The following is a 12,446-nucleotide window of genomic DNA, read 5'->3' on the forward strand; positions in this document are numbered from 1 at the left end:
CAGGGCTCCAGCGAGCTTTATTGATGCTCACGTCAGCGCTACCAAAGGGTCTCCAGCAGTCACCATCCAAGGCCTCTTCTCTGGGGACCATGTCCTCAATCTGGCCCTTGACTCCCTGTATCACGTTCCTGTGACCTGGCTCCAGTCCCCACCCAGTGGTCTCAAAGGGACTTCAAAGCATGGCTACCAGTTTGAAGGTCCCCTCAGGTTTGGCAGGAACCACGTGGACAAAAGTCTTGTAGAGCACAGCTCCCCTGGGCAGACTGGTGACCAGATCCACAGCTTCCGAGTTGTTGGGATTGGGCACGTAGACGTCTTTGGTGTAGCGGACTATCCCCTCCTCCAGGGCATAGAGGCACTTGTTCCTCCCAAGTCCCACCTGCAACACACAGAGCTGGTCAGCTGGAGAAAGACAGGCGGTCACCCCAGGGATTAGGCCAGACTTCCCCTTCAGAGCGCAGTCTGGAGCAGAAGGGCAGGCTCTGAGAGGCCACTCTCAGGCTTCCCTTTCCCACTGCTTGGCACTTCTTTGCCTCTGCTCCTTCACCAACTCCATAAGAGAGGAGGGAACAGAAAACAGCCCCGACACTGGTAACAGCAGTAATGTCCACACAGCTTGTCAGAAGCCACAGCGGGGAGATCCCCAAGCCAGGCCCACAAAGACACCACCAATCACTGCCTCTGACAGCATGCTTTGTTTACACTTAGAAAGTTCAGATTCCATGGAGAATAGAGATCAAGATTGCATGGGTACTCGAGATGCTAATAAGATAATGACATCAGCTAATACACACCAAGCTTCCACAGTGAGTGCTTACTGTTAAGTCCCGAGGTTAAAAACCTTTTTACACCATTATATCAGAACTCATTTCTTACCTAGTGCATTAGATACTTCCAACCCCTTTTCCAGATACTACAAAGTTAAGTGTTTTCATAAATAGCATATTTAGTATAGATTTTTGCATTTTTAAAGATTTGTTTATGTTTACAGTATTCCTCCTGCATGTTTGCCTGCAGGCCAGAAGAGGGCACAAGAGTTCATTATGGATGGTTGTGAGCCAACATGTGCTTGCTGGGAATTGAACTCAAAACCTCTGGAAGGGCAGTCAGTGCTCTGAGCCACCTCACCAGCTCCTGAATACAGATTTTTTAAAACTGCCTATACTTGTTTTCTTTCACAACTTGAAATTCAATGTATAGTAAAAGCCGAGGGGCTGGAGAGATGACTCAAGGGCTAGAAGCACTTGCTGTTCTTCCCGAGGACCTGAGTGGAGTCCCCAGGGGATCCAACACTCTTGTCTGGCTCCTAGGATATCCACACATACAGACACAGATAGTTAGCTAGCTAGATGGCTAGAGAGACAGACAGACAGACAGACATATTTTTTAAGAAAAGAGGAAGAAAGGCATGGTGGTGCATGCCTGCAATGTTTGCCAGGACTTAGGAGGGGATCACTGCAATCTTAAGACCAGCTTGGGATCCATGGAAAGTTCCAGACCTAGAGGAACATAGCAAGGAGACCTTGTTTCAAAAACAAACAACAGAACACAGATGTGTGGCAAGTCTTACCCACCCAGCCTAGTACTATGTGGTGCCTCTCTCTGACTGAAAACACAAGTCCACAAGCCACAAGAGGTGGCACACAGCTGTAAACCAATACTCAGGTGGCTGTGGCAGGAGAATGGAGAATTCAAGGCCAGCTTGGGCAATATAATGAAACCCTTTCTAACCAAACAAACAACAAAATAATAATAAAAACAAAACAACAATAATAGGGGCTGGAGAGATGGCTCAGAGGTTAAGAGCTGTTGGGAGCCACCTGGAGGCACAGGTGGTCCTGCAGTTTGGAGGTATACCTGGCTTGGCCGCATGGGGCTGAGCACCCTTGTCTGCACCCTTGCTTGCACATGCTCAGACCAGCAGAATGGCATTAACCAATCAGGACAGCGTTCAAGCCTCTCCACCGTTTAAAAGCAGCTGCCTCTGGACTCTACTTCCTCTCTCTAAGCTTTCTCTTGTCCCTGCTCTATCTTCCCTTCCCCCAATTTTCCTCAACGGAATGCTCCAAATAAAGACGTGACCAGGGAAGAAATTCTCGTTTTTAGTGGCGTTCGTTCCTGCTGGTCAGGATGCGCGCCGCAACTGGTGCTCGAAACCCCAGGACGCCGAGGGACCCTGACAACTACGCCGGGGGACCCTGAGAAGGAAGCGCCCAGCAACGTGCTGAAAGCCCGGGAGAAAAAGCCGAGATCAGACACCAGGACACAGCCTCCAGGTGGCTCCCAACAAAGAGCATTGCCCGCTCTTCCAAAGGTCCTGAGTTCAATTCCCAGCAACCACATGGTGGCTCACAACCATCTGTAATGAGGTCTTGTGCCCTCTTCTGGCCTCCAGGCATACACACAGAAAGAATATTGTATACATAATAAATAAATAAACAAACATTTATTTATAAAAAAACAATAATAATATGGTTCAAATCCTAGCTCTGCTAAATACCACATGATCTTGGCAAGTTACTTTTCTATGTCTGCAAAACATGGATAAACTCCCTACTATGTTCATAAGGTCATCTTAAGGATGGAATGAATGGACCATGAAAAACTTGCAGCATATTTAGCTCAAACACATCCACTTCTACTGTTATTATTCACATCCAAAACCTTTCTCTGGGAGGGAGTTGAGAGTACGGGTTGCTGATAGGGTCTCATTCCGTAGTTCTGGCTGGCCTCGAACTCAGAGATCTGCCTGCCTTTGACTTGAGTCCTGGGTTGAAGACATACACCATCATGCTGGACTTGATGTTTAAAATTTTTATTTTATGTATGTGAGTGTTTTGCTTATATGTATATCTGTGTACCACTTGCATGCCTGCTACCACCGAGGACAGAGAGGGTGTCAGATCCCCTAGAACTGGAGTTACAGATGTTTGTGACTCACCGTGTGGGTGCTGGGAACTGAACCCAGGTGCTCTTAAAGCTGAGCCATCTCCCAGCCCCTTTGATGTTGTTTTTAACTGAAGGAAAGTATTTATTGAATCTAATTCTAGTAGAATAAAAATATTTCTTCCTTTTGAGTCATGAGAAGGGAAATGTTTTAAAATTACAAATTGATAAGAACACTGAAAAGCAAATGCATCAGTAAGAAGTCTGTCACTTTCAAAAGATAACTGCATTTTACGCATATTGTTTCTAGGTCCTCAGGCAGCTGCAAATGCCCCATATATTACATTATATAACCCACTTCCATTTTCTATGGAAAAGAAAAATGAGGCCCAGATCTAATGCTATGATCTAATGTTAGGCAAATTTCAGCTTAAATAGAGTTCCGCCACTCTCTGAGCCTCTGGCATTTCAGCCATAAACTAGAGATGACATCCACCTCATCGGGATGGGCCCAGGACAGATGAACATGAAAGGCTGCCTAGGAAAGAAAAGGAGGAAGAGCGAGAGCAACTCACATGGGCGCCTGGGTGCCATCGAAACTGACGCTGAGTGCCAAGGATGTTACCAGCATGAACATAGTAACCTAAAAGAAAAGTCCACAGTTGAGCTGACTCAGCACCAGTGATCCCAGAAGCACAGCAAAATGCTGCAAAATCAAGGGCTATCACTAACCTCCCAAGCCTGCTCCTGCAAAATCCTCCAAGATGATCCTACATAAATAGCAAAACACACACACACACACACCACCCAGCAGCCTCTTTTTGGTTGCATGGCTAAGAAACCAGAACTCAATGGGGCCCCGTACCCCTCCCTAGATCTCATCTGCCCCTTCGATGTGGAGCCCATGCAATGGTGAACTGTGAGGGTACAGGCGAGGCACTGCACGGCAGTTCCGCTCTTCTAAGAAAGCGCAGGACAGCATCCATGGGTCGCAGCTGGAAAACAGAAATGAAGGCACACCCTCACCTTCTATTTTCTTGATGCCATAGTGTTTGCCTCGTGACTTCCCACCCAGGTTCTTGGAGCTGCCACCTGTCTTCTTGGACGCATATCTGACTGCCAGAGCGGTAGCTGTCTTGGGGCTGAAAAGGGCTGTAAATGCAGAGCAAACAGAAGCACTGCTGTGAGGGGGCTCCAAACAGGATGCGCTTTCTTTGTCTCTGTGGATCATTTGCTAAGCTGAGGAGCAGTAAGGGAGATGAGAGAGATGAAAGATGAACGAAGGGAGCAGGAATGAGCTAAGGTCAGTGTATGGTGTTCAGAGAATGCCGGGCAGAGAGCAATTCATGCCTGGAATAGGTAAGCGTGGCGTGTGTGTGTGTGTGTGTGTGTGTGTGTGTGTGCACGCGCGCGAGTAAGAGCAAGCAATGAGCATAAGCGGAGGAAGAAATAAACATTGTGTGCTCTGGCTCCCGACACATTCAGTCCTGTTGGACATAGAAACAGAAGTGGAGACCAGAGAGCAGCCTGCTTCAAAATTCAATCTCAGCTGGGCGGTGGCGGCACATGACTTTAAACCCAGCACTGGGGAGGCAGAGGCAGGTGGATCTCTGTGAGCTCGAGGCCAGCCTATTCTACAAAGGGAGTTTCAGGACAGCCAGGACTGTTTCATAGAGAAACCCTGTTTTAGAAAAACAAAACAAAACAAAATTCAGTCTCATGCCCTAGGGAAGGGCCAGATAACGGGGCAGGCAAAGCGGCTTCTGCTTCAGCGCCACTGACCACTTTCTTGGCTAGCCACTCACCCACTGAGCACTTGTCAACTGTACAACAGGACAGCAGCCTGCCAGGGCCTCTGACAGGAGGCGGGCCATTTCAGAAAGATCAGATGTTCAACCTAGATCAGCACTAATCCGAACTCTCCCCTTATCCCAACGTGCTCAACAACGTTTATTTTAAAAGGAAAATGACATGAGAGGAGTTGGAAGGGGTAGATATGGTCAAAATACATTATACAAATGAATAAAATTCTCAAAGAATAAAAACACTTCTAAAAGAACATTATCTAAAATGCGTACAAATGGGGCTGGAGAGGTGGCTCAGAGGCTAACAGCACTGACTGCTCTTGCAGAGGACCTCAGTTCAATTCACTCATGCAGTGGCTCACAACCATCGGTAACTCCAGTTCCAGGGAATCCGATGGCTTTTTCTGACCTCTGTGGGTACCAGGCGCACAGCATGGTGCACATACATCACACAGGCAAAACACACACATAAACTGCAAGCTATCATGGGCAGCTGGCAGTCTGTTTTTAGCTCAGTCAGTATCTGTAGAGAAGCTTTATGGGGGTTTCAAGTATAAACTCATAGTGCCAGTTACCCAGGTTTCTCAAATTCTCATGAAAACACAAGAAACTCACTGGGATACAGGGCTAGAGATAATAACTTAAAGACCAGGCTGGGCATAATGGCACATGAACGCCTTTGATCCCAGCACTAAGAAGGCAGAGGGAGGCTGATCTCTGTGAGTTCAAGGCAGTCTGGTCTATAGAGTGAGTTTCAGTAGGACAGTCTGGGCTACATAGTGAGACCCTACCTCAAAAAACAAAACAATGCCGGGCGGTGGTGGCACATGCCTTTAATCCCAGCACTTGGGAGGCAGAGGTAGGTGGATCTCTGTGAGTTTGAGGCCAAGCCTGGTCTACAAGAGCTAGTTCCAGGACAGGTAGGGCTGTTACACAAAGAAACTCTGTCTCAAAAAACCAATTAATATATATATATATAACAACAAAACAAAACAAAGAAAAAAAGAACTTACAGAGACATGTTCAATGTCCACCATTGGAATCTTTCTAATTTTAAACATCTATGTTTATTTTTTCTCTCTGTAGCCCAGGCAGGCCTTGAACTTGCAATCCCCAGGCCTCATCCTCACACAAAAACTACAGTTATAGGCACACACTACCTGGCTTTAGTCACTGACTTAATGGGTGACTGACGTTTTGCTCATCTACATTGCTTCATCATTAATCTTTGCTCTTGTGAGAAACAAGGAGAACCTGCGGGTTACTACTTTTCCCGCATTTCACAGACCAGTAAGATTTGTGGAGTCCATCTTCAGAACAGATGCTATATTCATCCACGTTCCTCCAAGTTCACGACCAGCACCACTAATATCCTGGCCAAATTATCTTATAGCAAGGATACTAGTCCAGTTTTCCATGGTTTGCCGTGATGGCTATTTTATTTATTTGTAGTTTTTGAGACTGCAACCCGGGCTGGCCTTGGACCTGAGACAATCCTTCTGCCTCAGGCTCCTAAGTGTAGGTATTACAAACACTATCATTTCTGGCCCCACCTGATTTCCTTTTCATTCCTGTTTATTTATTTGCATCTAGCCCGTCCCCTCTTAACTTGCTATTCAAAATATAAAACTGGATCGAGCCACTGTCTTGCTTTCTTTCCGCAGATGGTTAGGTCTCCCTTTCAGGTCTTCAGAAGAGTTTCTTGAAGACCTAATCTAGGACTCTCCACTGCGCTCATCACAAGTACAGCTAAGTTATTTACGTGTTTACTGTCGTACCTACTGAACTCACGGGGGTTGTAGTTAATCTTTATGCTGATACTTTCCACAGCGTCTCTCTCACCAGACCTGAGCATGAGCCATGGTCATATACACCTGAAAACTCAGCACTAAGAAGCAACTACATTACAAAAACAAAAGCTAAGTCCTCGATGAACTTTTTTGAACTGACTCTTCTTCATAAACGAAGGAATCCACTAAACCCGGGGAGGTGGGGGAGGATGAGGTAGCTAAAGAAACGCTCTCAGCCTACTCCGGCAGCACCGCCCACCAGGAGTCACGTGACCAGAGACAGCCGACCTCCAAAGGTCGTGAGTCTCTCTCTCCTTTGGCATCCAGAGTCCACCCTGGATCTAGTTTCCATTTCCCAGCCTCCCTGCTGGCTCGCCCCACAACAACCACAGCGCTGAGATACCTTCTGCCCTCGTCCTCAGGGCAAGCACTGCAGACGCCATGTTTGCTTCGCATTCGCTTCCGGGCTGGGAAATCTGCTTCCGCTACCGGAAACTCTACTTCCGGATCCTGCGTACAATTCAAAGAGTGGCGGGAGCAGTAGCAGGTGAGCGCCGTTCTCCTGGGTTTTGTGACCAGCACCTCTGGGGGCTTCTACGATGGACCGCTGGCCTCAGAGGCGGGGACCATGTCAGGAACGGACATTCGTCCCACTGCGGGAGTCACCCGAAGCCTAGGGAGGGTCCAGGATGAGGCTCAGCCAGATTCTATGCTAAGATGGTTGGTTATAGATGCACACTTTCATTTAATTCCTTCAAACCTAAATTATTGGTATTGTGTTAAAGAAACCGAGATCCAGGAAGGAAATCTTTCAAGGATTATCCTGGGCCACACCTACAGTCACTATTTGCTGATAGAACAACTCTTGTATGTAACCCAGCAGTTCAGGCAGGCTTTAGGATACATAGCAGAAGTGTAAAAACATACTCATTTAAAATATTTGTACATGAGTGTTTGTAGCAACATTATTCATCGTAGCCAAGAAAGGGAAGCAAACTGTCCATCAAGCAATAAATGCATAAGCAAAATGTGGTCTATGTACACAGTGGAATAGTATTCAGCTATAAAAAGGAAGGCAGTACTTTCACAGAAGGACCTTGAAAGCATGAACGTGAAAGATATCAGCCACTAAAGGCACATACTGTGCCATAGATGAATATACAGAATGCAGAGACAATAGACTTTATTTTGGTTGTTAGGTACTGGGATAGGGAAAGAATGGGCAATGACTTTTTGATGGTTCTGGAATCTCTCTTTTGAGATAGTCTCACTCTGTCGTTTAGGCCGACCTTGAACTCAAATATCTTCCTGCATCTTCCTCCTGAAAGGCGGGATTGTAGTTGTGCGCCAGCATGCCCAGTTTATATAGAATTTGTTTTTGTGGTGATGAAGACATTCTGGAATTAGATGATGGTAATGGTTAAACAACACAAATATATCAAACCCCATTAATCTGTATGAGGGATTTGTTTGTTTCCCTGCTAAGTGTAATCATGGGGATTAAACCCATGCATGGCCCTATTCATACTGAGAAAGCACTCCACCACTGAACTATTACTTGAACTCCTAAAGTATATTTTAAATAATATAAACTGTTTATGTGACTTACAAATGTGAATTCTAATAAAAAGTATGTGAAATATTATTTTTTCAATGTGTGTATGTTTGTGCACACAAGCACACTCAGATATGTGCACAGGCATGCATGTGGAGGCCAAAGGACAGCCTTTAGGAGTCAATTCTCCCTCCACCATTGGGGTTCTGGGACTGAACTCGGGTTGTCAGGCTAGGTGACATTCATCATGCATCTTTGCTTGTCGTGTCATGTTATTAGCCTATGTTTTTTAAAAATTCATTTATTTTTATTTTATGTGTATGTGGAGGTCAAAAGAGGGCATCAAACCTCCTGGTGCTGAAATTACAGTGGTTGTGAGAGCTGCCCAACGTGGGTGCTGGGACCTGGACTTGTCCTCTGTAAGAGCCACATAAACTCTTAGCTGCTTTCTCTCCAGCACCAGCATGTTTTTTATTTATTATTTTCTTTTGAAAGATCTCCATGTTAGGGGCCAGTGAGATGATTCAAAGGGTAAAAGGTTCTTGCTGCCAAGGCTGATGACTTGGGTTCAACCCCCCAGGGCTCACATCGTAGAAGGACAAAACCAACTTCCTGAGAGTCCTCTGGTTGCTGCATGTGGGCTGGGGTATGCACATGCCCACACACATACATAAATGTTTTTAGAAAGTTTTTTCATGATTTCCATGTGGACTCAGGAATTATTGTGCATACGTGTAGTCCCAGCACTATGAGTGAGAGTCAGCGAGATCAGTTCACAGTCTTTCTCAGCCACATGAATTCAAGGCCAGCCTGAGCTACATCAGACACTCTCAAAAAGACAAAACAGAAAGCTATGTCAAATGCAGAGATCAGCAAGGGGCTAGCATTGTGTTTTGTTAGTATTTCCATTAAAGTGTTTTTTTTTTCTTTTGGTTTTTCGAGACAGGTTTGTTTCTCTGTAGCTTTGGAGCCTGTCCTGGAACTAGCTCTGTAGACCAGGCTGATCTCGAACTCACAGAGATCCACCTGCCTCTGCCTCCTGAGTGCTGGGATTAAAGGCGTGTACCACCACTGCCCAGCTGCATTAAAGTTTTGTAATAGTAACTGTATTTTGATTATAACTCACCATGGCCTAGAAAGGTTTTAAAGCGGCGATCCTGTTGGCATACCAGTGTGGCCATTTTGAGTTCCAGATTAATCAATCTGTTGGAGTATGTCCTATTTCTCTGATTCTCTTAACATATTTATTTTCATAAAGCTTGGCCACATGAGCACCGCTGGTGGATCAACTTGAATGGTCTCATGTATGTTCTCATCTTTCCTTTTAGGCAATTAACTTAATAGCATGTGTTGATGGCGCTAACAAAGCCATCCCTCTCGCTGCTTTCCTCGGAGAGTGATTCTGAGGAATTGCCCACATTTGCCTTTCTGAAGAAGGAGCCATCTTCAGCTGGCAGGAATCAGCCTCAAAGGGAAAAGAATGTAGTGGTTGTCACCTCAGATTCTGAGGCCTCCTGTCCTCCCTCACCAGGCTTGGAGGATCCACCGTTTGTCCTAGATGCAGCTGAAGCTCCCACACAGGCAGGGCCCATCAGAGTGCTAAGCAGCGGAAGTGAGGATGAAGATGTGCTTATCCCCCTGGCTGAGAGGATCTCGTGTAAGTTTTTGACCCACAAGCAGCTGAACCCTGAGCGCTCTAGCTCCTCACTTAGAACTGTTTCGGATCATCAATGTGGTACAAGTGGACAGGGTGACTGGAAAAAGCAGCCATTCCCAAAGATCCCTGATGGTCCTCTCCACAATGCCTTAGAGAAGAGCCCAGCAAATGACGGGGACTCTGTCTTAGACAGCCTGGGCCATCAACTTCCAGCGTACCAGTCGGCCTGCAGTGTGTTGGCAGTAACCAATCCAGTTCCTGACATCCCTCTACCTCAGAAGAGAACCAAGCACAGTCAGAAGGTCCAGAGAAGCGGCGCTCAGGGGTGCTGGCAGCCACGACAAGCAAGCAGGAAGGAAAACACCCCAACACAGCTTGAAAAGAAAAAGAAGACAGCAGTGGTCGATTGGCTGAAAGCCCAGAGGCCAGAGGAATGCATGAAGCACATTGTGGTGGTGCTGGATCCAGGTTCTCGCAGATTCCAGCTTCCCCCCTGAGCCCAGCGGACTGTGTCCTGGACTCCCCTATGACCAGCCCTTTCTAATCTATTGCAGTGCTTTTACAGATGGAAGGTGGAGGGCAGCTCCTGGGAGCACTGCAGTCTATGGAGTGCAGCTGTGTGATTGAAGCCCAGGCCGTGCCTCGAAGTATCACTTGGAGGAGGAGGAGGACAGAACTGGAAGAGGTATGAGCCTCCGGCTGAAGGTTCTCCTTCCCCTTCACCCACTAGCATGGCAGGATAAACTGCTGTACTGCCCCTGCTTGAGACTTGAGTGGCAAAACTGTTACTGTCCCCAAGTCTGAAGGGATGAGGTGAGGCAGTGATTAGCAGACTCCAGAAGGATGAGAGGGTCAACACTATTATAGGCAACCCTGGGAAATAAACAGGCAGAGTTCATTCTCTTTCCCTTGAGTGTGCCACTCAGGTTCCTAATTGGGAACCCAAGGGCCTGGGGATCATGTGATGTCAAGGTGGGACGGGGAAGAGAATTTGTGTGCAATCCCTAGTTCTCTAGCTGGGCTTTGGTATCAGAGTAACTGCGTTTAAATCCTCGTGGCTCGACTGCTGGACTCTGCAGGTCATCATGCATCTTTGGGCTTCAGTTGCCTGTTGTAGAGTGGAGGAGTCGGGAACATCACGTGCCCCTGTTGGAGGGTCTCAGTGAGACAATCTGCCACGAGCATCCAGTAGGCTTGCAGCACACAGTCATCCTCAATCCCGGGGTCTCTGCGTTACTTACGTTCCCACTATTCCTCCTATCTGTGAATCTACTCTGCCCTTCAAGAGTTTAGAAATGAGCCAGGTGGTGGTGGCACACACCTTTAATCCCAGCACTCTGCAGGTGGAGCTCTGTGAGTTCAAGGCCAGCCTGGTCAACAGAACGAGTTTCAGGACAGCTAGGGCTGTAACATGGAGAAACACTGTCTTGGTGGGGGGTAATTTAGAAACAAAACAAAGCCTTAAGATGTTTGTTTCCCTCTCTCTCAGTAACTTAGGACAGTCACCTACACATTTATCTTGTGTTAACAGCAAAACTGTATTCATAGCTGGGCATGGTGGTGCATGACTTTAATCCCAGCCCTTAGGAGACAAAAGCAGGTAGATCTCTAAGTATGAAACTCAGCCTCATTTATATATAGTGACCAGGCCACTATGTATTGAGACCTTGTCCCAAAACAAACAAAACTTCTTATACTGATAGAGCAGTTTATCTTGGAAGACACTCTACAGTCTCTTATGTTCCCGTTACAGCTGTCCTGAAATCTCCACATTTCACAGGGAGGGAAATGGGATCAGAAGAGTTGAACGCTCACGGCTGGAACTAGACCCCAGAGCTCCTCCACCTGCACCCTGCCTGCTGTGTTAGGAGTCTTGTTTTGGGTTCTAGGGACCATGAGAAAACTGTTCAAGTCTTGCTCCCATTCATTCCTCAGCACCTTGTTACTGTGGGATGGTTGGCCCTGAAGCCAACCTTGGGTTTGACTGAGCCCTTGGTCCAATGGAGGTTTTCTTTTTTATCTTTTTTCCCCGGTGGTGCTGGGGATGGAGCCCAGGGCTTCATGCATACTAGGCAAACACTGCCTATATACACAGCACTAATGCCCCACCCCTTTTTTCTGAGATAGGGTATCTGTATGTAGCCCTGGCTGGCCTTAAACTCAGATCCACCTGCCTCTGCCTCCCAAGTGCTGAGATTAAAGGCATTCGCCACCATGCTTGGCAATCCTTTTTTATAAAAAAAAAATGAATATTGAGACAGGGTCCCTCTGTGTAGCCCTGACTGCCCTGGAACTCTCTATGTAGACCAGGCTGGCCTTGAAGTCACAAAGATCTGCCTACCTATGCCTCTTGAGAGCTGGGGTTAAAGGTGTGCCCCACCACTCCCAGGTTTTTGTTGTTGTTGTTGTTTTAATGTGCTTTTGTATGAAGGTGTCAGATCCCCTGGAACTAGAGTTACAGATAGTTGTGAGCTGCCATGTGGGTGCTGGGAATTGAATCGAACCTGGGTCCTCTGGAAGAGCAGTCAGTGTTGTTAACCTCTGAGCCATCTCTCCAGCCCCCCACCACTCCCAACTTTAAAAATGCATTATTGTTGTGTACATGTGGAAACTTTGTGGCATCACACCACTTCTCTCCTTCCGCCTTTACATGGGTTCCAGGCATCAAACTCCAGTCCTCAGCCTTGTGTGGCAAGTACTTTTAGCCCCCGAATCATCTTGCCCATGTTCATACTCTGTCTCTGAGATGCAGT

At 46.9% G+C, this 12,446-nt stretch overlaps 2 protein-coding genes across 6 annotated transcripts in view; one reads left to right on the forward strand and one right to left on the reverse strand.

The window, feature by feature from the left end:
• On the reverse strand, positions 1-6,977 carry Mrpl27 (mitochondrial ribosomal protein L27). Its single transcript, XM_048446953.2, has 4 exons — positions 6,885-6,977; positions 3,913-4,038; positions 3,462-3,529; positions 1-379 (listed from the first exon to the last, which is right to left on the reverse strand). Exons 1-4 carry the CDS (start codon positions 6,922-6,924, stop codon positions 173-175), a joined length of 441 nt encoding a protein of 146 aa, XP_048302910.2. The 5' UTR covers positions 6,925-6,977; the 3' UTR covers positions 1-172.
• Eme1 (essential meiotic structure-specific endonuclease 1) overlaps positions 6,895-12,446 on the forward strand; it is a 9,219-nt gene continuing 3,667 nt past the window's right edge. For all 5 annotated transcript variants that reach the window (XR_015003770.2, XM_048446946.3, XM_048446947.3 and 2 more), the window contains exons 1-3: positions 6,895-7,028; positions 9,365-10,161; positions 10,248-10,378. Coding sequence is in view for 4 of the 5 variants with exons in the window: in XM_048446946.3 (XP_048302903.2) it covers positions 9,390-10,161; positions 10,248-10,378 (903 nt within the window). In the remaining variant the exon portion in view is untranslated. The remainder of the gene's footprint in view (positions 7,029-9,364; positions 10,162-10,247; positions 10,379-12,446) is intronic.

The sequence above is a fragment of the Myodes glareolus genome, chromosome 9 (assembly GCF_982192425.1).
Source record: "Myodes glareolus chromosome 9, mMyoGla1.1, whole genome shotgun sequence".
Taxonomy (NCBI): domain Eukaryota; kingdom Metazoa; phylum Chordata; class Mammalia; order Rodentia; family Cricetidae; genus Myodes; species Myodes glareolus.